Source organism: Hemicordylus capensis, chromosome 3, assembly GCF_027244095.1.
Source record: "Hemicordylus capensis ecotype Gifberg chromosome 3, rHemCap1.1.pri, whole genome shotgun sequence".
NCBI classification, from domain to species: domain Eukaryota; kingdom Metazoa; phylum Chordata; class Lepidosauria; order Squamata; family Cordylidae; genus Hemicordylus; species Hemicordylus capensis.
The window spans coordinates 121,858,651-121,885,839 of NC_069659.1; the positions used below are offsets into that span (position 1 = coordinate 121,858,651).

Genomic DNA, 27,189 nt, shown 5'->3' on the forward strand with positions numbered 1-27,189 from the left:
CCAGCAGAAGCCTATGTTAGAAATGAGGCTCCATGCATCCACACTTTGCCTTGATCAGAGATGAATCAGGCAGAAATTAATCAAGGACATCTCTAGGAAGTAATTAGGGAAACTGCACCTGTTAAATGTCTGACTGGATGCATCCCTCCACATCCCAATGTCTAACTGAAAGACCAAGGTAAAGTGTGGGTGCATAGAACCTCATTTCTAAAGCCATCATCATACACCAGACTGTGCAAAGTATTTACAGCTTATATGGCACGGAAGTTAAGATGGACACGTTAACTTGGAATTTTCATTCTTTTTAGGGCACAAGTGAAAAGGTAAAGCAGTTTAACTCTTATTTTAAATCAATGATTGATTGATTAAGTGCCATCAAGTCGGTGTTGACTCTTAGTGACCATATAGATTCTCTTCAGGATGATCTGTCTTCAGCTTGGCCTTTTAGGTCTCTCAGTGGTGTATGCATTGCTATCATAATCAAGTCCATCCCCCTTGCTGCTCTTCTTCTCTTTCCTTCAAATTTTCCCAGCATTATGGATTTCTCAAGGAAGCTGGGTTTTCACATAATGTGTCCAAAGTATAATAGTTTGAGCCTGGTAATTTGTGCCTAGAGTGAAAGTTCTGAATTGATTTGTTCTATGATCCATTTGTTTGTTTTCCTGGCTGTCCATGGTATCCTCAAAAGTCTTCTCCAGCACCAAAGTTCAAAAGTGTCAATACTTTTTCTATCTTGCTTCTTCAGAGACTAGCTTTCACATCCATAAGAGTGTCACAGGAAAAACCACTCTCTAAACAATTCTAATCTTTGTAGGTATAGACATGTCACAGTATCTAAATATCCTTTCCAAGACCTTTATTGCAACCTTACCAAGTGCTAGTCTGCGGCGTATTTCCTGACTGCTGGATCCTTTACTGTTGATGGTTGATCCTAAAAGGCAGAAACTATCCACCACTTCAATGTCTTCATTGTCAGTTCTGAGGCTGGTTGCTGTACCCATTGTCATTCGTTTAGTCGTCTTTAAATTTAATTGTAGTCCCATTTTTTTCACTGTGCTCCTTGACCTTCATAACTAGAGCTTGCAGATCATCTGCATTCTCAGGTATCAGAGTAGTGTCATCAGCGTGGTGCAGGTCATTGATGTTTCTTCCTCAAATTTTAAAACCATGCTCATCTTCTTCCAATCCAGCTTCTGTCATTATATGTTCAGCATATAAATTGAATAAAGAGAGAGAAAATATACAGCCTTATCTTACTCCTTTGCCGACCAGGAGCCAGTCTGATTTACCATGTTCCATCTGGACTGTGGCTTCCTGTCCTATGTATAGGTTTCTCATGAGAATAATATGATGTTCTTGGATGCCCATTTTCCTAAGGCTATTCCACAACTTGACATGGTTGACGCAATCGAAGGCTTTTCTGTAGTCAATAAAGCACATATTGACTGGGTTTTTAAAAAATTCTTTGGCTTTCTCAATTATCCAGTGTGAAACCAGCTTGAATATCTGACATTTCCTTTTCCACGTAGGACTCTAATCTGCATTGGATGATCCTGATCAGAATTTTGCTAGCATGTGAAATTAACAATATTGTGTGATGGTTTGCACAATCCATTCGGTTTCCTTTCTTTAATATGGGTATGTAGACTGTTGGCCACTGTGTCATTCTCCAAATTTGCTGGCATAGTTTGGTTAGAGTCTTGACTAATTCTTCTTCTGTTGCCAGCCATATTTCTGTAACTATTCCATCAATTCCTGTAGTCTTCCAACTTGGTAATGGTCGGAGTGCTGATCTAACGTAATCTTCCCAGATTAGAGCTTCTTGCAAATAGGGAATATCTTCTAGAGTATATTGGATGTTGACATTCCTGCTGTACAGATTTTCAATATAATCTTTCCATCTCTGTTTGATTTTCTCAGAATCAGTTACTATCTGTCCTTTGACATCCCTTAACATACCAATTCCAAGTTGGAACCTCCCACTAAGTTCAGAGATCTTTTGGGAAACTTTCCTTGTTTTTCCATGTCTATTTCCATCCTCAAGGTCTTTACAGATGTCATTGTAGTACTGCTCCTTGTCTCTCCTAATAGTTTTCTGAAATTCCCTATTAAGTTTCTTCCTGAGGTCTTTATCTTTCTTGACTTTGGCTTTTCTCCTCTTCTTGGTAATGCCCACCATCTGTTCTGACATCCATTTTGCTTTCTTCTGTTTCTTGGTCTTTGGAAGTCTCTTTTCACATTCGTCCTTTACTTGAAAATGGTGGGTACATTCTCAAGATCGTATCATGGATAGTTTCAGTAATATAAAAACAATAGGTTTTTGGATTACTGAATTTAGAAAATGTTTAATCAAGAAGCAACAACGTCCAAGGAAAGATATGCTTCAAATATATGTTGCTTTTGTTTCCGGGTGGCTTGGTACGTGAAACTGACCAGCTGAATTCCAAATGGAGGATTATGCGGCAGTGATGAAATTGACCAGCAGACAATTGCGGGTTTGGTTTTTTGTTTATGCTCGTTTGTTAGACATTATGCATTGTTCTAGCATTCTACCTCTTGAATCAAGTATTACAAACTTCTGCAAAAATGAGTGTCTTGTCTCTACCTTGGGGGAATGGAATTAATGACTTCAGTTGACTTTGACAGGCTTGTTCCAGCTACTGCTAATTAAGCCCTTTAATCTAGGGTGTCTAGTCCTTTTGGAAAGGGGTGGAAAGATCTTTTTTAAAACTTCAGTGTTCTCGTGTTTTACTTCTCTTGTGCACCCATGCGATAGCATTCTTTTTGCCTTGAGAGCAGGGAAAAACAAAAACAAACAATAAAATGCAGCAGTCATGTTAGCCTTTTCTGTGACATAGTGGATCCCCCTGGGCCAGGCTGTCTCACCCTGGCGGGCCAGCCAGGGCCAGGCTGTCCACTGCCTCCTCCACCCAGTGGGGTTTTGCCCACCGGCCCTCTGCCTCCGACTCCTGGCCACCGCCAACTCTTGCTCACTCTAGAGCAGGGGTGGGAAACCTTGGCCCTCCACCTGTTTTTGAACTACAACTCCCACCATCCCTAGCTCTAGAGCATCTATGTGCTAGTACTTGATTGCTCCCCTCACCCCCTGCCACAGCCCCCCTCTGACAATGGCCTCGGTAGCCCCAAACAGCAGCAGTGGTTGACTGGGCCCTTCCTTGCTGCAAGTGCTGCCATGGCCGCTCATTCCCCTCAGGCTGCTGACAGAACATCCTCCAACCACTAACAGTTGCATTCCAACTGACCTTAACCATCGCAGGCTCCTCCTCCTTATCTGCATATTATTATTATATTATTATATTATTATTATTATTTCGATTTCTATACCAGCCTTCCAAAAATGGCTCAGGGCAGTTTACAAAGAGAAATAAAACAAATAAGATGGCTCTGTCCCCAAAGGGCTCACATTCTAAAAAGAAACATAAGACACACACCAGCAACAGTCACTGGAAGTACTGTGCTGGGGGTGGATAGGGCCAGTTACTCTCCCCCTGCTAAATAAAGAGAATCGCCACGGTAAAAGGTGCCTCTTTGCCCAGTTAGCAGGGGTTATGGAATCCCCATTGCCCAATCATCACAGTGCCACAGTCTCCTCCCTATCGGCAAATGGAATCCCCACTGCCCAATCACCATGGTACTTCTGCTCTCACAGGCTCCTTCTCCCTATCTGCATATGGAGTTATTATACACTGCCCAATCAGGTGCTTCTGCTTGCGAACTCTGTCAGCCAATCACCTCCTCCCCCTCTGTCGGCCAATCGCCTCCTTTCTACCACGTCCCCATGCATGGCCCGTCTTGGAGAATTAATAATATAGATTTGGGGGGTGTCCTCCTTAACAAAGGTGCAGTGGAAGAGCAAATGGTGTATTGTGCAGGGGGGAGGGTGAGACTTCCACAGTTTTAGTGTATTGGAAGAACACCTTTATGCAAAAATACTAACAAACAAAAAACCCCATTGTACAGGCAGAGAGGATCTTGGGAAGGGGGAAGGAAGAGAACCTTTTGAGAGCCTGCTAAGGGAGAGGACACAACTCACAATGCTTGCTCCCGTGGGGACAGACAAACATGGGAATTACCACAACAGGATCCATTAATGTAACTTGTAACCAGATTTTATGAATTTATTCCTACATTTTGTTGTCTGCGCCTAATTATGTTTACACTGAAGGGAATGTAATTGCAATCATTGCAACTTACCTTCAAATAGCATTTTGCAGTTGTGCAGTCTTGAACTCATGCATGTTTACTCAGAATTAAGGCTCATTGTGTAGGTGGGACTTGCTCCCAAGTAAGTGTAAACAGAATTGCAGGCTATTGCTACTAATATTGCTCCTAATTTTATATACTTATTGTTAAAATGAGAGAGTTAAGATTTTATTAGTTTTATTGGCTATTTTGACTATTAATTTTATAGCTGTCATGTTTGTCTGAAGATAAATGTTTGCATAATTTTAAAGAGTACCATTTAATATCTGCACATATGGTATATTTCACAGTGCTGTTATATTTCACTCCTGTTTAGTATTTCTTGGCATCAGTAAAATCTTGGGAATTAACTTGGAATAAAAAAAATGCCCAAGGATAAAATCTGCTTGCTATTGCTTATAACCAGCCAAATATTACAGCATTATGCTTTTTTTTCAGGCCCCATGAACTTACTGCAGTTTCTGCCAAAACTAGCTGTGCATCATTTCCCGTATTTAAAAACTGTTGTAAAATGGCAGATTATATTGGAAGGCCTTTGACATTTTAATATGTGTTTATAGGGAGAAAAGGATTTTTAGATCAGATTTCACCTTTGAGGTTTCATGGGCTCCTGAGTAGCAAAACTGTTTCAATACCAGGTTGGCAAAGTAATGAAAAGCCTGATACACATATATCAATAGACTGTGACAAAGATAATAGCATCTGTTTTTCAGCCCACTTGATCTAGCAGGTAACCATGGTTTAAAACACATGTAAGATGATAAATAATAAAAATGGATATACAGGTTATAATGTTACAAAAAATCATTTTAAGAATCTAATAAACTACTGCAGTTTGTTTTCCATATACAGTGATGATCTTCACCTTGAGGACTACATCTGTCTGTTAATCAGAGTTCCTAGATCTCTGGGTCTTTTTTAAGACAATGGTTATGATCTAGAGGCTCTGGTTGGGGTTCTGCTGTCAATACAGAGCTGTTTGCACGCAGGAGCATTCTATTCTTTTTTGTGAACTGAATAATGCCTGTGCATTGGGGAGTATCTGATTTGTTTGTGGTCAATATTTATAAACAGAGATGAGAACATGGGACTTATTGTTTGTACAAAGCTTCCCTGTTCCCATACTGAACCTCTTTGCAACTTCATATCATACTCCGTGCGTTATAACTCATATGCGTGTCTTATAAAACTGCTCCAAGTGTTACAGTTATCGTTCACAGGAATGTCCTAACCTTCAGCATAAGGTGACTCATGATCTGGACCAAGCTAAATATCCAGAAGACAATTTAAAATGTCAAAATGCACTGGTAAAAGTCAAACTGTGTTAAAATATGAAGGTAAAAATATTTATGAGCTGGCACAAGGAAAGAAAGAGAGAAAACTCTCTAAAGAGAAAATATATTACCAATTCAGCATTAAGATGGGAAGAATGTATATTGTTGTTGATTTGCCATGTCACCAGTTTAAAAAACAAAAACACTCTTGGATTTCCAGTCTAAGAAAGTGTACTTAGTACTGTGTATTTTGTACAGTATAGGCCTGCAGCTCTTATTTCTTCTTCAAAGGCTTGCTTTGTCTATCTATACCATCTCCCTTCCTTCCCCAAGCACACAGTGTTACACCATTCTCTTCACCTTCAGTTCTCTTGGGGATCCAGAGATGGCTTTCAGCTTCTACCAAAAAGAAGAACAGGGGGAAAAATACAACCTGGCACTTACTACTTCTTTAGTGATTTACAGAATGCTGCAGTTTTGATTTGGTTTTTTAAAAATTGGTTTTTGTTACCAAAAAAAGCAATTATCTTAAAAATTGATGGTGTTTTTAAGGCTTTCATCACAATGCAGTCATTTTTAACTAAAACAGTCAATAACTAGTGGCTCTAGACAGAGATTAAGGATTGCAAGCTACATCAAAAGTGGCACTATTTCTGAATATACAAAAATTACAGTCCCCTCTTCCAATAATTGAAGAACCATACTTTTTTCACCGGGATTGGAAAGAGTGCTCAACAGTGATGTCTGGCTGATCTTTCACACATTTCCCTCAATAATGTTCTTTGTGCAGGAGAGAGTTAAGTGCTTATATCTTTTGGGAACAGCAGCTGGATGCAGAACTTTCTCTTTCATGCTGCAACAATAAAGGACAGGTTTGTTTTAAGGCCTGTTGCTTCTTGCATTTATTCCTGCTACTCCTCACTGCAGATACTTCCTGTTGGCAAAGAGGGGCCTTCGCAAGACTGCAGATTCTGCATCAGGCAATGAGTGTTCTGGAGATAAGTGGGATTCCAACCATGCCATAGAGAAAAGGGGGCTCTCTGTGTTCATATACTTCACAGGTAGGCCCAGAAGCCCCACTACCACCCTTTCTAGCTCCAGAGATGATCCAGAAAAGACTGTAAGGGGTTTATTGACTACCACCCTTTCTAGCTCCAGAGATGATCCAGAAAAGAACATAAGGGCTTTATTGATTCCTGTTAACTGAGCCAAGTAACACCTTTTAAAGTGGGAGAATAACTAGCCTGTCCAACCCCAGCACAGATTGTGAGCCTTTTGGGGACTGGGGACTATGATATCTATTATTTATTTTTCCAAATTATAAACCACTTTGAGAACTTTGGTTGAAGAGTGGTATATAAATATTTGTAGTAATAGTCGTACTGAGCCATATATAGCCAACCTAGCCAGTCAACAGCACTGATGCCAGGGAAAGGCTAAGAATATGGGGGTTTAGATGCTGAAACCATGAAGATACAATGCTTAGGGGAGAGGTACCAGAAAAAGGGGTACAAATTATTAAATCCATCTTCCCACTAAAATTTCTGGACATTTCATGTTCAGGACCACACTTTTCGTACATCCTGGACAGGGGTGTCTGATTCCTGGGCTGTTCAGGCCGATTCTGGACATGGGGGAGCCCTATCTAAAACTGTCTGTCTACTGTAGTGAATTTTGGAGCAAATCTTCTCTGAGAGTCAAAACATGTGTGGATGCCTAGTCCTCTTGGTTTTTGTAAAATAATCCCTTGCAAATGAATTGTATTATTATTGCATTGATATTCCTAAAATTCTTCTTATTGTAAATAGTATATATAAAATGCTTGCAAAGTCCCTATGTTGCAAAGAATGCTTGTGAGGTCAAGAGTTCATGCCTGCTGTATTTTAGTTTCACACTTAGGTTGTCAGTTTGACAGTTTGGCTTGGGAGGAAAGAAACATTTTGTAAAATGGAGGGAACGTTGTGTTATACGGATTGGATTGTTCAAAAAGAACTGTTGGGACAATCTGTGTATACGTATATAGGAGGCTGCTTTAGCAGAGAGAGAGTTAGTCAGAGTAGAAGGGTAGTGTCTGAAGTCATCAGCGGAAGAGTGAAGAAGCTGTTCCAGAAGACAGCAGTGGGAGTTCAGTTTTGAAAGTCAGAGTGGAGAGTCTGCAGTTACAAGTGCTGGAGTGTGCAGAGAAAAGGAGAGAGAAGTCAGAAGGACAAGAAGTAAATGTTGGAGACTTGTAGGAACTAGTCCAAGTGGAGAAGCTGGAGGCCAGTCAAAGCTGGGGAATTGCTAGCACAGGCTGAGAGAATCAGTGCTGCCTGTGGCTGTAGCAAGAGCTGAAATCACAGAAGAACCCGGCTGAATTGAACCCCAGGCCTGTACTGTGGCCAGGACAAGAGAATGTAGAAGGAAAAGCCAGAGTTGCTAAAGGTGATAATCAAACACTCTAACTCAGGGCTCAGTGAGAGTCAGATTTAGTGGATGTTGTAGAAAAAGATGTGCAATCACTGAAAGATGATAGAGAAAAATTACTGGATCAAATGGCTTTGTTAGAATTAAGACAAAAAGAGAGATTTTTAAGGTTCAGGGGAATTCCTGAAATTCCTAATGAGAACATTAGGAAACTACTTGGAGTGGAACTTGCATCACTGAGGCTTAGAAGCTTCATTAAAGTGTTCTTTCCTTAAGTCTGTCTGTACGTCTGTCTCTTAAAATAGTAGCGATCCAGATGGATTGACACCTGGGCATGTAGGGAAGAGGTAGCTCCTTTCCCCTTGCCTCACAGTCCCAGTTAAAATGGCCTCCTCTCAGCTTCAGAAGGGAAGCATCTATTGCAGGACACCAATGGTACTAAATAAATTAAAAAAATAAAACTGGAAAATAGGTTTCTATTTTTCAACAGAAGCAGCCATTTGCTTCTTGGAAGCTTATAAGCAGAGCACGAATGTGAAGGAGTCGTGAATGTCTCCACCATTTTGTAAACTGTTTGCTTTTTAATAGTAACCCCCCCCCCACACACACACACACCTCCCTTCTCAAGTGCTTTCCCACAGATCATCACAGTGGACAAACCTTGACTCTTCCACCCTGACTGACCCAAAGGAACTGGTCCATCTAGCTCAGTATTGTCTACCCAGACTGGCAGCAACTTCTCCAAGGTTACAGGTAGGAGTCTCTCTCAGCCCTGCCTTGGAGATGTCTGGCGGGGGGGGGCACTTGGAACCTTCTACATACAAACATGCAGTAGGGATGTGCATGGAACCGGGCGGGGGTGGTTCAAAGGCGGGGGGGTACAGCTTTAAGGGCGGGAGAGGGTGCGCTTTGTCCTCCCTCCACATTTCCCCTGCCAGTGCTTTATTTTTTAAAAGTCAGTCGGGGCTGCAGTGTACCGCCCTGTTGCCCCCTTTACCGGAAGTAACCAGAGGTATCCGCCACACCTGTGCATGCTGGGCATGGGCTTGCGCCTGTCACGCACCCGCGCCCGTGTGTGATGTGCATGCACCTGTGCCTGGGGCATGCAGGTGAGTTGGAAACTTCTGACTACTTCCGGTAAAGAGGGCAATGGGGCAGCAGGTAGGTACGCTGCTGCCCCGATGAACTTTATTATTATTTTTTTAACATTTTATATCCTGCTTTTCCTCCAAGGAGCCCAGAGCGGTGTACTACATACTTATGCTTCTCCTCACAACAACCCTGTGAAGTAGGTTAGGCTGAGAGAGAAGTGACCGGCCCAGAGTCACCCAGCAAGTATCATGGCTGAATGGGGATTTGAACTCGGATCTCCCCATTCCTAATCCAGCACTCTCACCACTATACCATGTTGGCTCTTTTTTAAAAAAAGGAGCACAGGCAGGGGAAAAGCAGAGGGAGGGGTAAGTGCATCCTCCCCCACCCTTAAAGCTGCACCCCCCCGGCCTTTAAACCAGCCTCCAAACCGGTTCCGTGCACATCCCTAGCATGATGTTTTTCCCAGAGCAACCCCACCCTCTGAGGGGAATATCTTGCAGTGCTCACACATCCAGTCTCCCATTCAAATGAGACCATGGCAGACCCTGCTTAGCAAAGAAGACATCCATGCTTGATACCACAAGACCAGCTCTCCTCCCTTTGTAAGGAGGTGAGTCACCTTACTTCAGGACCTTGTGAGGATAAATGAAAATAATTTAAAAGGATAAATGAAAATAACTTAAAAACGCACGTTGGACGTTGCAAACTTGTATGAATACGAGGAGGAGACCTGGACTCTCGAGAAATCCACATCAATCTCCAATAAAATAATGAAAGCAACCCTGGAAATATTAGTAGCTTGATTTTCTGAAAAAAGATATTGCGGTGGAGGCGCGCGGGGTAATTCTCCAGGAGTAATTTCAGTGTCCAGTGAGAAGCTCAGAGCGGATAACCCTAATTATTATACAAAGTTTATTATACAAAGAAGATACGTCTGTAAGTAAGTCAGCAAGGTATCCGAGATAGCCGATTCTGTTTTGCTTGATCTTTCCTTCGCTCTAAAAGGAAGGTGAAGTGGTGTGTGTGGAATCTGCCAATCGCTTTAGGTAAACGTAGTTCGAGGACTACGTAGTACGTACTACTAAGAGAGGCGGGGCTGGAAAGAAGCGGAGAGCGAATCCAAAGGGAAGGAGCCCAGGAGGATTCAAGAGGCTGCGAAATTGCTGTCCTTTCTAGTTCTCGTCCTGTCCTTTTCTTCTTCTGTCCCGTCCCCTCTCCGCGAGTTATCCCTAGGGTGAGAGCCATCTCTTTCAAACTTCAGTGCGAATTGCTATTGGGAGACTGTAATCTTGAAGTTTGGTCACTGTCGCTGGAATAGTTTCCAAATTAGGAAAAAGTAGGTGTATGCCAGCGCTGTGTTTGCTGGAAACGACGATTCCAGGTTGCTCTTGGTTGCTGATTTGTAAATGGCAGTTATTGGGACCCAAGTTCAATCTATTATGCATGGAAATAGGATGCTGAAATTGAGCTGCCTTATCCTGAGTCAGGCCATTGGTCCATGAAACCTAGGACTGTTTATGCTGGCTGGCTGGCAGCTTAAATCTTAGATTTTGCCAGCCCTGCTAAGATCCTAAGAAGGATGCCAAGGATTAAATTTAGACATGCAAATAATGGGCTGTACTACTGAGCTATGATTCCTTTCCCTTAACTACAGTCCTTTGGCATAGATGTATACCTGTTGGTTCATAATGAGCTGAGCTGACACCACCACCAAACCTATGGCTTTAAATTTTGATTGGATTGGAATTTTTATTAAAAGTTGGTGCTCTTAATGACAAAAAAATGAAGCCCCTATGTTTTCTCTTTTGTTGCTTGTTTAAGTTACTGAACTAGTAACTGAAAAATCTATTTCAGAAAAGAAAGTAGGATAGGTTTAATAGACAAGTCCTTGTTTAAAGGGCATGAAGATCTGAAGTAGCAGCTTTTCAGGCAAAATGCTTCTCCATCCTCTCTGCAACAATCCAACCGATTAAAACTTGTATTTCAGGAGACAAAGATATGGAAAATACTTCTGTTGCCAAGTGGGAACTGCTTTTAGCTTGAGCAGTGGTAGTTTTAATGTGCTAGATTCAAATTTGGTGATAATGATGTAAATGTAGCAGGGGTGTAGTAAGGGAGAGGGGGCCTGTGTTTGCCCCTCTCCCTGGCAGCCCCTCAAAGTGAGGGGGATAATGAAGAAAATAGGGAGGGGTGGAGCTGTGGGGCCCTCAGGAGCTTGGGGGCCTGAGTTCTTTGAACCCATAGGCTCAATTATAGCTATGCCCCTGAAATGTAGTTTTTTCATCAAGCACATTAGGTTTGTTAGCATTGTACAAAACTGCTCCTGGGTGGTATAGTTCAATAAGGTAAATTGTGATGTCTTATATCTCTGAACTGGCAGTAACATATGGTGGATTGACATTGATATGTGTCTGCAACACTGAGGCACTGGTATCAGATATATGTGTGAGTGAGTTTGTGTGTTAGGCAGTAGGGCAGTCAACTTCTTTTTGTAAACCACCCAGAGACATGAGTTTTGGGCAGTATGAAAATGTTAAATACATTTTAAAAAAATAAACTTTTCACTTATTAAACATCATTGAACTATATTGCACAAAACAGCTGCCTTGGGGAAAGAAAACCCTGCCACCATCATAGTGATGGTTAGAATGAAAAGTTAATGCAGTCCTCTCAAATATTTGTACAGGAAACTTGTAAATATGTATTTCTAACCATGTTGTTTGCGTTGCTTCTGGTTATAGCTTTTTGCCTTGAGTTGATGATTTTTAAAGCGGGGCATCCTGAAATTATCATCCCAGGAACACATTACCTGGAAGTAAGTCGTCCATTGCAGATGACTGGTAAAAAATAAAATAAAAAATACAGTATTCAATAAATAATCTTAACACTGTACTCTTTTTACTAAGAACAAATTTTCATGTATTGTCTAAAATTCATGATTATTCAATCATAAAACTTTTGAATGAACTTGAAGTTCACTTACTTTAGCCTGACTTACCTAAGAATATACTCCACATATGGTGTTCTTTCTTACTTGAAGCAATAGTGGGATACAATAGAAAATAAAATAAAATATATGAATATGTCTGCATTGAAGGGCATTCTGCTTATATTCTATCATGGTGAGCTATTAAAAATAAAATACTGTTGCCCACCAGCATTCAAAAACTGAAAAACCAGCCACTTGACCCCAATGATGTACTTGTCCTCATCATATCTGTTACATACCTTTGCCCATCATGTTGGTGGATAAATACATTAAACTGCATTCACCCCAACAAAATTGAATAGTATTGGGCACTTTTACAGGGATTCTCTGGAAATTTTTGTCTGCTGTATTGTTCATTACAGTGGCTGATATCCCAACTAACAAAGTACCAGCACCTTATGTGCAATGCTGCTGCCTTCTGGGATAAAGTGGTATGCTCAGAGAACTTATTTTCACTGATCTCCCCGAACCTGAAATGCACCCTGCCATCCAAAAGTGCCTGAGGGTCGTGCAGCTCTTTGTGTGAAGGGTTACCATATTCTGATTCTCCAAATCCAGGTGCCCTAATTTGCACATTATGCAAATTGACTTGCAAAGGATTTGCATATTATGCAGATTAGCAGATGCGCTTTCCAGTTGACTTGTATTTGCTCTGAATATCTACTAACAATAGTTGGGGGAAATATCTTTGCCTGACCATTTTCCTTGACATGTCAATAGAACAAACAAACAAGTACTGCTTTTCAGTTAAGGCTGCAATTCTATACACACTTACTTGATAGAAGATCTGATTGAAACTTGAAAAGCAGGCAAGCGTAGAATGTAAATTCAAAGTCCTTAAACATTACAATACACAGCCTGGTAGGCAGGCAATGATTTACATGAAAAGCAAGCTATCCTCTCAGTCTGATAGAGATCTCCTGTTGATAAAAAAAACAATGGCAACATTCTTCAGGGGATTACTGTACTTCTGAAACTATCCCAGGTAGCCTCCTGCCTTAATCCAAGTCCAGTGGTTGAGCAGATTTGTGACTGCACATTTTGCTCCATAACTCTGCTTCTACAAGGGCTAGAGCTTAGCTTGAAAGAAAGCAAGCAAGCTGAAATCCAGGGGAATCCAGGTGACATGCTTAAAATCTAGGTACTATCCTGCAAATTCAGGGAGCTGGCAATGCTACTTGTGTGATCAGCTGAGCACAGGCACTTTGTTAAGTCAAGATGTTGGCCAGTGTTATGTCTTCTTCCATACAGTCAGGTACACTGAAGTGAGACTGTGTATGTGGAGTTCTTCCTATCTTTATGCTACAAGTCAGTGAAACCTATCACAAGCTGATAACACACTGGTCTATATTCTCAAGCTAATTGCCACAACAATGTCTTATTAAGGAAAATTTGGAAATTTTCTCCATGATTAATGCTCCAGGAACAAACACCTATTTCATTTTAACTTTTTCTCTTGAAGATGCTATGTTTGAATAAAGGATTTTTAGTCTTCTACATACTGCATTCACCTTAATCCAATACTAGTTTCCCCCCAAGTTTTTTTGATACTGTATATCATGGGGTCTTAAATTCAGAGCCTTTTGAGTAAATGCAGGTATAACCTCTACTTTTTAAAGGGGTTGTCTTAAATTCAGAGTTGTCTTCAATTTGGGTAAATACAGTAGCATATATGTTGCAGGAAGGTTTGTTAGTCTTGTTGTTTTAACAGTGATTTCCATTTGCCCTACTGCAGTGGTATATTCCGTACAGTGTTGAATTATTAATATTATTATTTTACTTTATTTATTAGAATTCTGCCATACAGTAGAATATTGCTTGAATGCGCATATTGTAAGGTTGGAACCCAAAGTCTGAATCATAATTTTGTCATGTGAAAAGAACCATGGCTTATCATTGCCTTAAGTGTGTGCAGTTTCAGGCCTTTAAGAAATAATAGAGGTAAAGTGTGCCGAATCCTGGCGACCACAGAGCCCTGCGGTTGTCTTTGGTTGAGTACAGGAGGGGTTTACGATTGCCATTTCCTGCGCAGTATGAGATGATGCCTTTCAGCATCTTCCTATATGGCTGCAAATACAAGGTGATTATTTTGTAGTATTCACAAATGTCTCTCCAGCAATGTCATATTCAGCTGATGTCAAGGAGGTTTGATTCTCTTGATCCTGTGACTGCTGTCTTCTACTTCAGTCTTGTTAATCTTCCTGCACTGTTAATTCGCTAGTGTGCAATAATATTTCGACAACTGTGTTTTGTTTTTAACTAGGTAGCTAGCCTCAAATTTGTTATAGGAATATCTGGAATCTTCAAAGTGTTCTCTGGTGACATTTTGTGTGCCTTATTATTCCTGTTGGTGGACAGAAAAATGAATCTTCTTTGAGCTTGTCCTGATATTATCTGAATTCAGAGGAATGTGGGCTACGAAAGGCATTTATAAATCCTCAAGACAGTGGATTCACTTGAAGCAGGCTGGACTTAACAGTTCTCTGTTTCTTAAAATCCAATGGTTTGGGAGTGTTGCTGATAGCTGCTACATTTTACAAGCGATACGTGTTTTATCAACATACAATGTAAGTATTACTTTTGTATTGAAATGGCTGTGTATACTAACTTGCCTTCAAGTTAAAAACAAACAAACAGGATCCTTTAACTAGCATTGAACAAGTATTGTCCCACAAATTCCTATGACCATGAACCATGTTTATTGTCTTAAGGCTTGGGTTTGGATTCATAAATGAGGTCTGATACAGTGATAAATTTTATTGGCTGGGGATAGGGGTTGGGGAACAAATCAAGGGAGATGTATAGAAAGGGGGATTTTCCTTCTTTTTTCTAGAGGCTGCATTTTTAATGTGTGAAATACAGTTTTGTAAATGATGAATTCATTTGTTAATAAAGTTTGTTTGGAGGTTTTGAACAGTTTTAGTACCTTGGGGAAATAGGTTTTCTCACAAGCATGTGCAGAAAAGCAGTAGGCAAGGAATCAAGAAATTTGATTCAAGGCAGCTGACTGGGACTAAGGGCTGGAGGTGAATAGAAACATGATCAGGGTGTTGGATAGTTGCAGTTCAGATCAAAATGTCATTTAGATATTCTTTTTAATATAAAATATTTTGACACACACTACAAAAAATGAACTATTCTTCCTGCTTTCATAAACCTAAAGTCAGCAGAAGATGTCCAGATTTGTCCAACACCAATTGTTGCCCAGGGTGAGCCAATCAATCAATCAATCATCTTTATTACTATCATAGACTAGCATAAGATACAGGAGATGATTATAATGCAAAGTGTGATGCATAGTGGTACATTAAGATACATTTGGAGACATTAAAAAGTATTTAGGCACAAAATAGGACATTAAAATAGCATTAAAAGGCATAAAAGGGATAAATAAAATAAAAACCATGATTGCCTAAATGCCTAATTAATAAACTACTAAATAATGAATACTACAAGATTATGTAACGAAAAGCGCAAAGCTATTGCAAAGTTGGAGGAGCCCAGCTCATTCGGGTGGTGCGCTGTATTGGATGAGCGCATTGTATCACACAGAAGTCTGCGGGCAATCAAACGTAAAACTGCTTGGACTAACTGCTTACCAATGCCCGGCAGATTTTGGACGCTGCTGCACAGAACCTGGCAATGCTGTATGTATTAGCGGGCTTAGAGTCGGAGCACAGCATAGGGACATAGATATGGCTCGAACGCATTAGCAATGGGAGGATAACGCAAAACGCATTAGCAATGGGTGGATAAAGGAGGAAAGAATGTCTCTGTAATACAAACAGTGAAATAGGACATGCTCAGTTGTTTCAATCTTCCCAGAGCCGCAGACCCATTGTGAGTGAATTACAACAAAGCTACTTAATAAAAAGCATCCTGTATTGCAGAGTGAGCCTAACTAGAATCCATAGCCTGCTAGGTTATTACCAGCTCCATTTCTAGTCAGTCTAATTGATATGCCACACACAGGTTTTACTGCAGTATCTTATGGCTTTATCCTTCTTTTTCTAAACTGTGACAGAAGAAATAGAAAATGAAAATATATAGGTCCTAAACGTTTTCTTATAGCTCATGCTCAATCAACATGCACCCTAGAGAGTTAACATAAACAGGTCCTTGTTTCCAAGGAACTTTCAATCTGGAGTGGATGGTGGGGGCAACATAAAGAGGGAAGAAGACCAGAATAGGCAAGAAGGCAAAAGAGTGTAAGCAGCCATGATATGTATTTAATGCTTGGTTGCATATGGGTTGAGAATAAAGAGCATCGCCCCACAGAAAATGTGGATTTTGGGGTGGGAGGGATCAACAGAGTGATAGGTGGCATAAAGTACATGTTCATATTTTATTATTTAATTAAAATTGTATTACGATTGACAATAAATCTTACTGAGTTTGGTGAAACTTGCCTACAATTGGGATTTTACCCTGCAGTCCTAAGCATACTTGCTTCCAAGTAAGTCCCATTGAAATCAATGGGGCTTACTCTGTAAGCATTCAGGAGTGGGCTAGTAAAATGAATATATGTCCAGATATGCTGTTCCGTAAGTGGTGATTATGGGCAAGGAAGTATTTACCAACTCATACAGTTATTTATACAACAAATAAACACTATCTACTTCCATGTAGTTTACTAATAGTAACTCACTGAAGAAACTTCTACAGCAAAATGATGTAAGAAGAGCGCATAGCTTGCAGTAATTGCATTAAAAATAATTTTGTTAGATATAAGTTCTTTTCTTAGATATAAAGCAAACCTAGCAGTTTTTGAGGGGTGTGATTTTTTTAATTGTTGTAAAATCCTATGTGGTGTATATACTTCGATTTCTCTCTCCCCATTGATATTCTAAAACATTAATTTCCTTATTGTGTGAGTAGGTTTCTCGAGTTCAGAACGCATGGCTGATAATGGACATGAAAACGGCTGTCAATACAGAGGGAAGCAATACTGTTTGTGCCAAAGAATCCAAGGCACCATATGGTAGAAGGCAGCATGAGATGGAAGGTATCTTATTTTATTCCTCTAGAATGCTTTCTGCCAGTTGCCTTTTAAAAGTAAATATGTTTTTTAAAACTTCTTAAAGGGTGGGTTTGACAAAAGCATGTGCTTCAGAATTTTTATTTGCCTGGGGTTAATAGCTAGGAATTATTGAAAAATTTGTCCAGCACTGCAGATTGATTGGTTCTTTGAACATGAAATATGTTTGCAAGACATCTTATATTACTCTGGGGGATAAGAGCCCCATCTCTGTGTATCTACTTCGAAGTAGTTACTGCTAAGTCCAAAGGGCTTATACCTGGAATGGGTACACAGAATTGCAGGTCAGGTTTCCCAGTCAATCTGGTTAATTTCTGATTTTTTTAACCTCCTTCCCCTGCCTGCCACACTTTATTCAACCAACACAGTCAGCTGACATTTTCGTAAACTACAAGGAAGGAAGGAGCTGGCTTAGACTATTATCTGTATAGGTGTTTATGTTCTCAGTCTTCTGCTAATATTTGGTTTTCTAAAATTGTGTTTTTAGGTCACCCCCAAAAGTATTGAAATTAAGAAGAATAGTAGGTTTGCAATTAAAGCTCAGCATTTTAATGCACCACTGGAACAACAACCAAAAAAAATAAAATAAAAATCAGGGCATTGAAAGGAAACTATTGGGAACATTTCTAGCTGTTTCCTTGATATATCTTAAAAGTGATGCCTGTTCTGGAATTCCTGGAAGGAGCGGCTCCAGTATTAAACAAGAATTTTAAATTCATTGGTTCTATTCCTTTGAAATAAATATTAACAACATGCTTTCTGTACATACATGTATATCTGCATGTACATTTTATCTTCACAACAAGCCTGTGAGATAGGTCAGAGTAAGATATAGTGACTGGTCAAATCAGCCAGTGAGCTTTATGACTGACTGGGAATTTGAACCTGAGTCTGCCCAGTGCTAGTTGAGCATTATGAGTATGAATATGACGAATATTTATATACCACTTTTCAACAAAAAGTTCCCAAAGTGGATTACATATATATAAATAAATAAAATGGCTTCCTGTCCCCAAAGGGCTCACAATCTAAAAAAGAGACCTAAGATAGACACCAACAACAGCCACTGCAGGGATGCTGTGCTAGGGATGAATTGGGCCAGTTGCTCTCCCCCTGCTCAGAAAAGAGAATCACCACTTGAAAAAGGTGCCTCTTTGCTCAGTTAGCAGGCACTAACATTTAGCAGGTGCATATAGCACATAGGACATATAGCAGGCACTATATCTACTATGTCATGTTTGGCCTTCTTAATCACCTCCTATAAGGGCTGTATTATTTGAATTATTCCAGTATTACAGGTAAGAGAGGCTTGCTAAAGGCCATGTAGTGAGTTCATGACAGAGGAGAGATTCAAACCAATCATTTCCTAATTTGTAGCTCAGTATGTTAATCATTGCACTGTACTATACTATGCTAGATCTCATATGTATCAGAGAGAGAGAAAGAATGAATAGATATGAATAGCTGGGATCTTCCTGAATCTCTAACCTGACAGAACATGCAGATAGTGGGGGGGCGGGGGGGGGGGGCGGACAGTTCTAGTTGAATCCTCAGGGTAATTTGAGATACATTCAGCACCTTCCAATGACAGGTGGTGTTTAATTGAGTTAAACAGAGGTGCTATGTAGAGAAAGCTTTCTGTTCCTCCCCATCCCTCACCCCCGACAAAGCTGTAAACTATGTTTAAAAAGGGAAAAAAAGCTGGGATTCTTAATACATTTCTAAAGCTGCCAGGTAAGATGCTATATTCCACATTCTGTCATACACAGTAGGTATACAGATTTCCATCTCTGATCAAAAAACTTGTTATACATTTCTATCTACCATTTAGCTGATGATAGCTTGGAACTTTAAAGATAGTTTTGTGTGTTTTACCAGCAAATCTGTGGTTCTCCCTGCCCTGGGAAATGATTCCCAGTTTAAGACAAATATGCCACGAATTGGGGTCAAGTGATCTTTGCCCTTTCTTATTTCAAAATATTTGCTTTGAGTTATTGTACTAACTGAGTTCATTTGAAGTTGTTACACTCCAGATAACTAAAAAAATATCGTTTTTGAAGATGAGCATCCTCTTTTGATGACTTCTTCACACAAACAAAATTAGTCCCTGTGATCTTTCTGGTCAAATTATTCTTATTATATTTATTATTATTCGCTCATCATCTCCTTTTAGTTTACTATGACTTACTAAATAAACACCATGGAAATCAGTCCTGGAACATACCTTGGACAGATGTTAGACTTTAACTTTGTATATCCAAGGTATTTAACTTTCATTTGCTAATCAGAAGGATAAGGTGTGATCACATTTACTAGGAAGCACGCTAAATTGGTGTACTGGAACATGTTCCAAAGCCATTGTGCTTAGCTTAAGTTGAAAAAACTTCCAGTTCAAATGTTTCTATTTCTTTTTCAAGTCATGCCTAGACTCAGGCATGTGTTTTATATTGAAGCTGTTTTTAAAATGTAATTTCTTTCAGTGAATGTAAACATATCACATTATTGCACTGCAGAATTATTACCAGATTTCTAAATTATTTTTTCATTATTGTAGTAAGCAATTTTTTCTTAGTATAAGCCTATCTACCAAGTACATTGTCAAAATATTGTAGATCTTATCCAGAAGAGTAAAGGATAGTTCTTGAATGAGTACTGGAAGGGTAGATTGTGTCATAAGTTACTCTTCAACTTTTAAGTTATTCTGTGAGTTTGGCACACCACTGATGTTGTGCAATGGAATAAACACAATCTAGGAATATGCATTTTGACTGTAGTAAAAACAATACAGATTGTTAATACTACAGTGAATTTCTGAACTTGTTGACAATCTCAGACATACTTTCTGAATAGCAAAAGTGATTCCCCATTTTTTAGACATCCTCGAAAATACTAACCATCATATTTAGCTGACTGTCAGCATTCATTGATTCATCTTTTTAAAATATACAGCTGTACCTTTTTACCCCGTGGAGTTCCCTTCCTGCATATTACTGCAGTTAACAAAACTGCAGATATTGAGTCCATAGGAATACAAGGGTTAGGTTCCCAGATTCAACCCCCGCACACACACAAACATGAAAATGGGCCAAATAAAGTGCCCTTTTGTGCTCCGTGGGCCTTCAGAAGTCTGAGGATGCCAACCCGCCACATCCCAAAGTCCCTAAAATTCTGCAAAAATACCCCATGGTTTTTTTGGTGCTAACAGATGGGCCACAAAATGGCTCTCTTCCACAAAAAGATGGCCGTGAATGACCTCCAAGGTCATTTCTGGCCATCTCCAACCCACGGATACGAAGAATTAACCCCTTTTCTGCCAGTTTTCCCATGTATGCCAAGGTTGAGTGTTAATTACTACCGTGGATATGCAAAACTGCGGATGTTGGGTCTGCAAATAGGGAGGTCCATTCTGGGATTGTTAACATTTGCACACAAATGCTGGCATTGCCCAAATTTCAGACAATCACTGTAACATAAACAGTTAAGGCACCAAAGTTAAAATCTTAAACATTCAGGACTTTCTTTTCATAGGGCTACCATAGATCCTCATTTCCCCTGGACATGTTCTCATTTCTGTGAAAAAGAGGAATGTCCCTGAGGCAAAGCAATCTGTCCAGTGTTTAGCTGCCACCTTCAAGTCAGTAGCTTGGTCTATTAGTTCCCAGAAGCCAGGGCTACCAATCCAAGAAAGAAGTCCAGCAGGTAGACATGGATTTGCAGCAGTGGCCAGAGCTAACCTGCATAGGAGGTCAAGTCTAGGTAGACCTGATCTCTGTTGTTCCAGTGGCCAGGTCTAATGGGTGGGTGGAGCACTACCCCACCCAAAACAATGGGTGGACCTGGCTGAGCATTCTGGAGGCCATGTGTATTGTTGCCATTGGCCCACTGAACTTAATTGGTAAACCTGGTCTCCACTGCACCAGTGGCCAGATCTTAATGTGGAGAGGGTACAGTGTACTCTCTAATTTTTTTTCACGTGTGTGCAGAATGAGTTTTGTTTGGGGCAGCAGTATCAAAGCAATGTATGCATTTGTGCATTCAGAGTGGGGCATTCCAGATCCAGCTTGAGCGGGATCTAAAATTAACTGAGCAGACATTAAAAAAAACTTGTGTGGACATGCACATGCATATGCCTTAGAGGGAGCACTGGAAGGGTGTTCTCATTTTTCAAGTTGAAGATATGGTCACCTTATCTTTTCTGGAATAAGTCCTATTGAACTCAGTTGGATTAACTCCCATGTTAGGGTGGACTGCAAAACTGTGTCCTTTATCTCCTAGAGATAAAAGGACCAGTCTATCTAAGAAAAAATGCACCAATTTAACTTAATATTTTAAAATGCATAGATGAGCACTTGGTTGGAATCCTGTTTGCCTAATGCATTTATTTAATTGTTGTATTATCAAAGGGTGAAATCCTTTGCATCTTCTTTGCCTGGAAGTAAGCCCCAAAGAATGCATTGGAACTTCTGAGTAAGCCCACAAAGGATTGTATTGCATCATTGTTGTTGCAGGTTAGGCAAAATTGAGTAGCATGGCACAGATGAAACCTCTAGTAAGACCAAAAAATTATCATGTGCCAAAATAATTGGATGTATAGGAGCCAAATGTCCATCTAGTCCTGTCATATATATAGTTCTTACTACTTCCTATGAGTCCAGCTCTACCCTCTCTCCATTCTTTAACTGCCACTTGACTTCCAATCCTGCCTGCCCACTTTTCCAATTCTTGAGCTACCACAAAGCATTTCCCCCTTCAGATATGAGAAATGTCTGTAGTACTCTTCTCCATCATGGAAAGGGGAGGCAGCAGCTGCAATCATGACTTCAGGTGTGTACAAACTACAAGGCAGAACTATGCATCTAAGCATTTCGGTGACATTAACCATGCTGCCTGGCATGACAATTTTTGAAGGAAAAACACTGCCTCTTTCTAGTTAAGGTTTAATTATTTCAGTTGCCCATAGACTATTCCTTTTATCTGTATTGCATAAATTGCTTGTAGTCTGAGAGCAGAGCACATGAAGTTTTAATTCTTTCCTATGATATTTCTGCTGCCTTTCTTTTCAAAAATAGGCCTCTCTGGGACTCTCTTTTGTCTTGTATCATTTTTTCCCCTCCCTCTGTCTACATAAAATATTCATATCCAGCAATTACTTCTCTCTTACATATTGCTTGACTTGCTTGTTACATGGTTAATTTGGTTTGTAGTCTGTCTCTTCTTTCTAAAAAAATGATACCTATTAACTTATAAATTATAATTTCATAACAGTGTTGCTTTTTGCCCTGAGTGAATATACTGCTGTTAAACCTGTCTCTTGGAGAGAGAGAAAGTTTACAACTACTGATAATTATAACAATCTAATCGCTGTCATCTGATCCTTTTAATTAGAGCCAAAGGACTTCATGGTTTCATACAGAAATGGATTGTTAAGATTATTTAAGCCAGATGTAAAACGCTTCTTATTTTCTTGTTGTGTGATTAACCAGTTGCTTTCTCTGAGTAAAGGAGGACTGCCTTGCTTCTCTCTGGAGCCACTATTCTCAAATAAGCTGAGGCTTGATGTGATGTTTCTATTGCTGGGCAATTTAACACCGCAGGCAAAACTGAATATTTGAATGCTGCTCACATAAAATATTCCTTCCACACATTCAAAACTGATGTGGCAGGGAGAAGGCTGCAATCTACATCACGCTTTAGCTTTGTGATGGGACTGCAGGGTACTGCTCCACAGCAGATACTTCATATGGGGCTTCTGCTTCATTCTAGCTTTTGCCATCATTCAGTATTGTACAACAGAGCTTAGGCAAGAATGAGCTTCCAACCAATTCTAACTATTAATGTCCTGCAAATGCTAAACTTAAAGCTATAGACATTGTAGAAACAATTGGTTATATACTCCCTTGCTTAACTATAGATAAAGTCAAAGTAGTCCTTAGCTACCTTTTGGAAACTAATTAAGTGGCATGCATTTACAAAACCCAGGAAAGATAGAAGTGATGCTGCTCCTCATCAGCAAGCCTTATTGATTTGCACATGGATAATTACGCTGATGACGTTATGCTGATGATTACAATACTGTACTCTTGCTCATTACTTCAGTAGCTGTGGGTTGTGAGTTCATACAGTATAAGCTGACAAACAAAAGAAAACGAGATTGGGAGCCAATGGAATGAATAGTGTCAGGATACACTCCCTGGCCTCTGTTTGCTTTAGTGCCTCAGCCGCACCTGCTACTACTTACCCTGCGATAGCCTGATTGGCCTTTTGCAATATTTAGCAAGGTTGCTCAAAGACCTAGGCAGGACATGCAACAGATATCCATGTTTCTCTTGCAATGAAACTGCTGATTTAGCTATCCAGCCTTTATTTTCCTGCTTCCTGGATTCTTCCTTGTCTTAGCCTCCTGCATCTCATCAGTAGAAATGTTGCCAATAAGTAAATTTCAGTCACCTAATATGATCTCTGCAGATTCATAATGCTCAACTTTAATATGAGACCAACCATTAATTCCTGAGTTTTACTCAGAGCTGGAGAAGAACTCCCACCCTTACCTATACATCTTGCTCTTGTGGCAACAGTTGCTAGAGCAGCAAAGGGATAAGGAGGTTGATCCCTGCTAACTGGGCAAAGAGGCACCTTTTAACATGGTGATTCTCTTTATTTAGCAGGGGGTGAGTAACTGGCCCTATCCACCCTCAGCACAGTACCTCCAGTGACTGTTGCTGGTATCCATTTTACGTTTCTTTTTAGATTGGGGGGGCTTTGGGGACAGGGACCCATTTTATTTATTTATTATTTCTCTATGTAAATCGCTTTAGCAACTTTAATTGAAATGTGGTATATAAATATTTGGTTTGTTTGTTTCAGCCCTCATTAAATAGCAGCCACACATCTTGGCTTGGCTACCAGCCAATACTTGAGGATTCCTGGTAATTACAAGCAAATATAACAATCTTGAGGGTGGCAGAATCAGAGTGTTCTCCACTTTTGTTCATAATAGTTGGGCTCAATCTGAATTTAAACTGCCCCATCTCTGCCCAACTCTTTTACTTCCTGTAGAGCTATTTGTATACAACAGACTGTTGTGAATGTCTCAAAAGTCCAGTTTGTGTGATTTGCATTAGACTTTGTTCCTAGGACTAGCTGTGGCCCATGGGTTCGGTGCTGAGTCTTGCCAGAAAGTCTCTGACAAAATACTAAGGCTTATATGCTGAAGATACAAGTTTATTCATAACTCTGCCTTTGAAGACATTACTAAAGATCTGACCTTGTTCCACAGAGCTCTGCTGTGCCTAAGCATCAATAGTCAATGTGTGACTATTCATTACTGAGTTGCATAAGGCAGCCTACATCCTATGCTATGATTCAGAGACCAAAATGATCTCCCCACTAATGACTTTGCTTTGTCAGTGAACTTGTAGAACCGTGCTGAGGCTGAGCACCCTTCCTAATATAATACCATTAGTGTACCTCTAGGCAATTAATCTTGGAAACACAGTGCAATCCGTCCAGCATATCTTTTATATGATTTTGGAAGTTAAAGCACACACACAAAAAGACAATGCAATAAGTAGATTACTCAGGGAAAAGAACATTCTAAAGCTTATTATAGTGGATTTTGGTAATGCAAACAGCATGCTTAGCCACATGAACTATACATATACTGTATACTTAATTAGTTTTACCTATCTTTTACAAACTGCTATTGTTGTTGGAACTAATAGTATCAGGAGACTATGAAAGTGCCCATATGCCACTCTGCCCCCCCCCCCGCCCTATTACACTTTAACTCTTTTGTCATTGTGCTAGTTTTATTGATGGTAGTGTGAACCTGAATGGATTGGAACAGGAAGGTTGAGCTTGTCACATGCACGCACATAAGAAGGGGAGGGAGAGACTTGATTTTTAAAGCTTCCAGCACACTCAGCATGCAAGTATTATCTGTATTCCAGAAAGATGCAGTTATTTTTTTTAAGTATGAATTTATTGTTGATTTACATAAGAGATACTATGAATATGGGCAAGATTTTTCAGCTTTTGCCTTCTTCAGCTGCTCTGATGTTATTGAAAAGGCGACCTTTTCAATAATACCAGAGTAGCTAAAGAAGGTGGAAGTCAAAACATAAGATGACAGGCTTGGCATATAATCATGTACATTATATGCCACCACCAAAATTTACAAATAGTGGCAAATACAAAGTTTCCAACCTACACTCTCAGATACTTTCCTGAAGTCTTTGCTGAAATGTTTTTGTCCATATACTTGTGGAAGTTTCAGGGTTGTTTTTCACACTAGAGAAGTACTCACCTGTATTCTTGCAGTATTTTCTTTCAATCCTATGGCCAACCATCTCACACTAAATTTATAAGCTAAGGTGGGATAATCTTGTAGGTGAAACTGTACATTAAGTCCACTATGAAAACAGAATCCCTGTGTTTCCTTGTCTGTTCTGCTAACATGGAGTAATGCCTGATAATGTGGTGGCATTGCATTGTGAGTTTCCACACCTCCCCCTCCACTTAACTGGCTTCTGCTTATGGGGGTGGGAAAAATACAATGGGTGGCATCCAGACTAAGCCTCTGCCAGCAAAGATCCTTCCATGAACTGATGGAGCTTCCGCTGTCAAGAGTGCTAGTTTGGATGCTGTCCAAAGTGATGATGTCACAGCACACATTTTGAATTAGTAAACGTTAGGATGGTGTGGGGAGAAGAAGGGCTGCTTTTAGCAGCAGCCACATATTGGCCGTCATGTTCTGGCTAATGTCTTCATTTTATGAGCCAACATAAAGACTTTGGACTAATGGTTGGCTCCTCATTATTCCTGTAATTTCCCTGTGATACAAAAAATGCATATTTACAGTAGCAGCTTGGTATTTATATGACTTGAAGGCTACAGATTAGTCAATTGACTCCCCCACTCCCAAATTTATTCTTGGCAATCTAGAGGATGCTTTGCAGACATCCTTATATTGGGATAGAGATGGACCGCATTGTCTATAAATGTGCCATATTAAAGTGGTTAGACTTTATTCTGAGTAAATATGTTTAGGATTTCACTGCGTGTGCAGTTCTCTAATATTTAGTTCTCTGATATGGAATCTGTTTTTAACATGGCAGTTTTAATTGGCTCTTCAACATGAGTGGACTAGTTTGGACAATAAATCCTTACCTGGCCCCGCCATGTGATCAGGGACGTGACCATGCTTGTGGTGTGCTGTTCCACTTCCCAGATCATGGGGGGGGGGTTCCTTAGAAGGGCCCCTTCTCGCATATGATTTAATTATGAAACTAAATAAATAATTAAATTGTATGTAAGGACAATTTACACTAGAAATGGGCTCCATGGTTAGTTTTAAAGTAGTCCCCCGTGGAGCAGAATTGATGTTCTGTTTTCTAAGTCCTTAAAAACTAGGGATGTGCAACTCAATTTAGGTACAAAACTATTTGTACCCGAATCTGACTGGTAGTTTGTGCGTGCGCTCGCTACTTCCACCTACTTCCAGTCCGAAGAGTGGACGGGGTGGCAGGGAGTACCTGCCACCCCACCGGACCAGTTTTCCAGCCAGCGCCGGCGGGGGGAAAGCGGAGGGGGGGTAAGTGCACCCTCCTCCACCCCTAAAGTTATCCCAGCCCCGTCATCAAGCTTTGAAGCCGGCCAGTGTTTGGACCTCTTCAGAGGCTCATAAAGGGGCCTCCGAACAGGTTTGTGCACATCCCTAGTGCCTGTCTTTCAACTTTATTTATTTATTTATTTATTGTTGGATTTATATACCGCCTTTCATTAAAAACAATCTCAAGGCGGTTTACAAAAGTTAAAAAACATACAATAAAAATTAAGCTAAAAATATAAAAACAAACCAAATTTAAAATCTATAAAATACAAGCATAAAAAACTATACACGAGTATAAACAAATGTGGGGAAATTGTATTTTTGAAGATATTTTCTTGAATTAGCTGCTAGATTATAGGGGATACATGTAATAATGTGTTTTGTTATACAGTAGATTAAAATTCCTTTTAGATAAAATAATGTTCTGGTTAAAAGATTGGGGGGGGAAATCAGCTTTCAAAAAATCAGGGATTGAATATCAAAAGAGTTGTATTTTTTCATTTCCAGATATTTTTGGTAAGCTGCGGATCCTTTTCCCCTCGAAAAACTCTAC

The 27,189-nt window shown here is 40.0% G+C and overlaps 1 protein-coding gene and 1 long non-coding RNA gene across 15 annotated transcripts in view; one reads left to right on the forward strand and one right to left on the reverse strand.

Moving 5' to 3' along the window:
- LOC128350297 (uncharacterized) overlaps positions 1–10,013 on the reverse strand; it is a 43,402-nt gene extending 33,389 nt beyond the window's left edge. The window contains exon 1 of one of the 2 annotated variants that reach the window (XR_008319245.1): positions 9,691–10,013. This is a non-coding gene — a long non-coding RNA (uncharacterized LOC128350297). Of the gene's footprint in view, positions 1–2,605; positions 3,085–9,690 lie in introns of those variants that run through there. The other variant, XR_008319244.1, reaches the window with a different exon arrangement.
- The window catches only part of PNPLA4 (patatin like phospholipase domain containing 4), a 40,351-nt gene continuing 19,703 nt past the window's right edge, over positions 6,542–27,189 (forward strand). Inside the window, exons 1-4 of one of the 13 annotated variants that reach the window (XM_053308371.1) lie at positions 10,044–10,233; positions 11,741–11,814; positions 14,347–14,555; positions 16,867–16,993. In XM_053308371.1, the coding sequence (XP_053164346.1) occupies positions 14,397–14,555; positions 16,867–16,993 (286 nt within the window). In that variant the 5' untranslated portion in view covers positions 10,044–10,233; positions 11,741–11,814; positions 14,347–14,396. Of the gene's footprint in view, positions 6,560–10,043; positions 10,234–10,316; positions 10,336–11,740; positions 11,815–14,251; positions 14,556–16,866; positions 16,994–27,189 lie in introns of those variants that run through there. The other 12 variants (XM_053308369.1, XM_053308375.1, XM_053308372.1 and 9 more) reach the window with 12 other exon arrangements.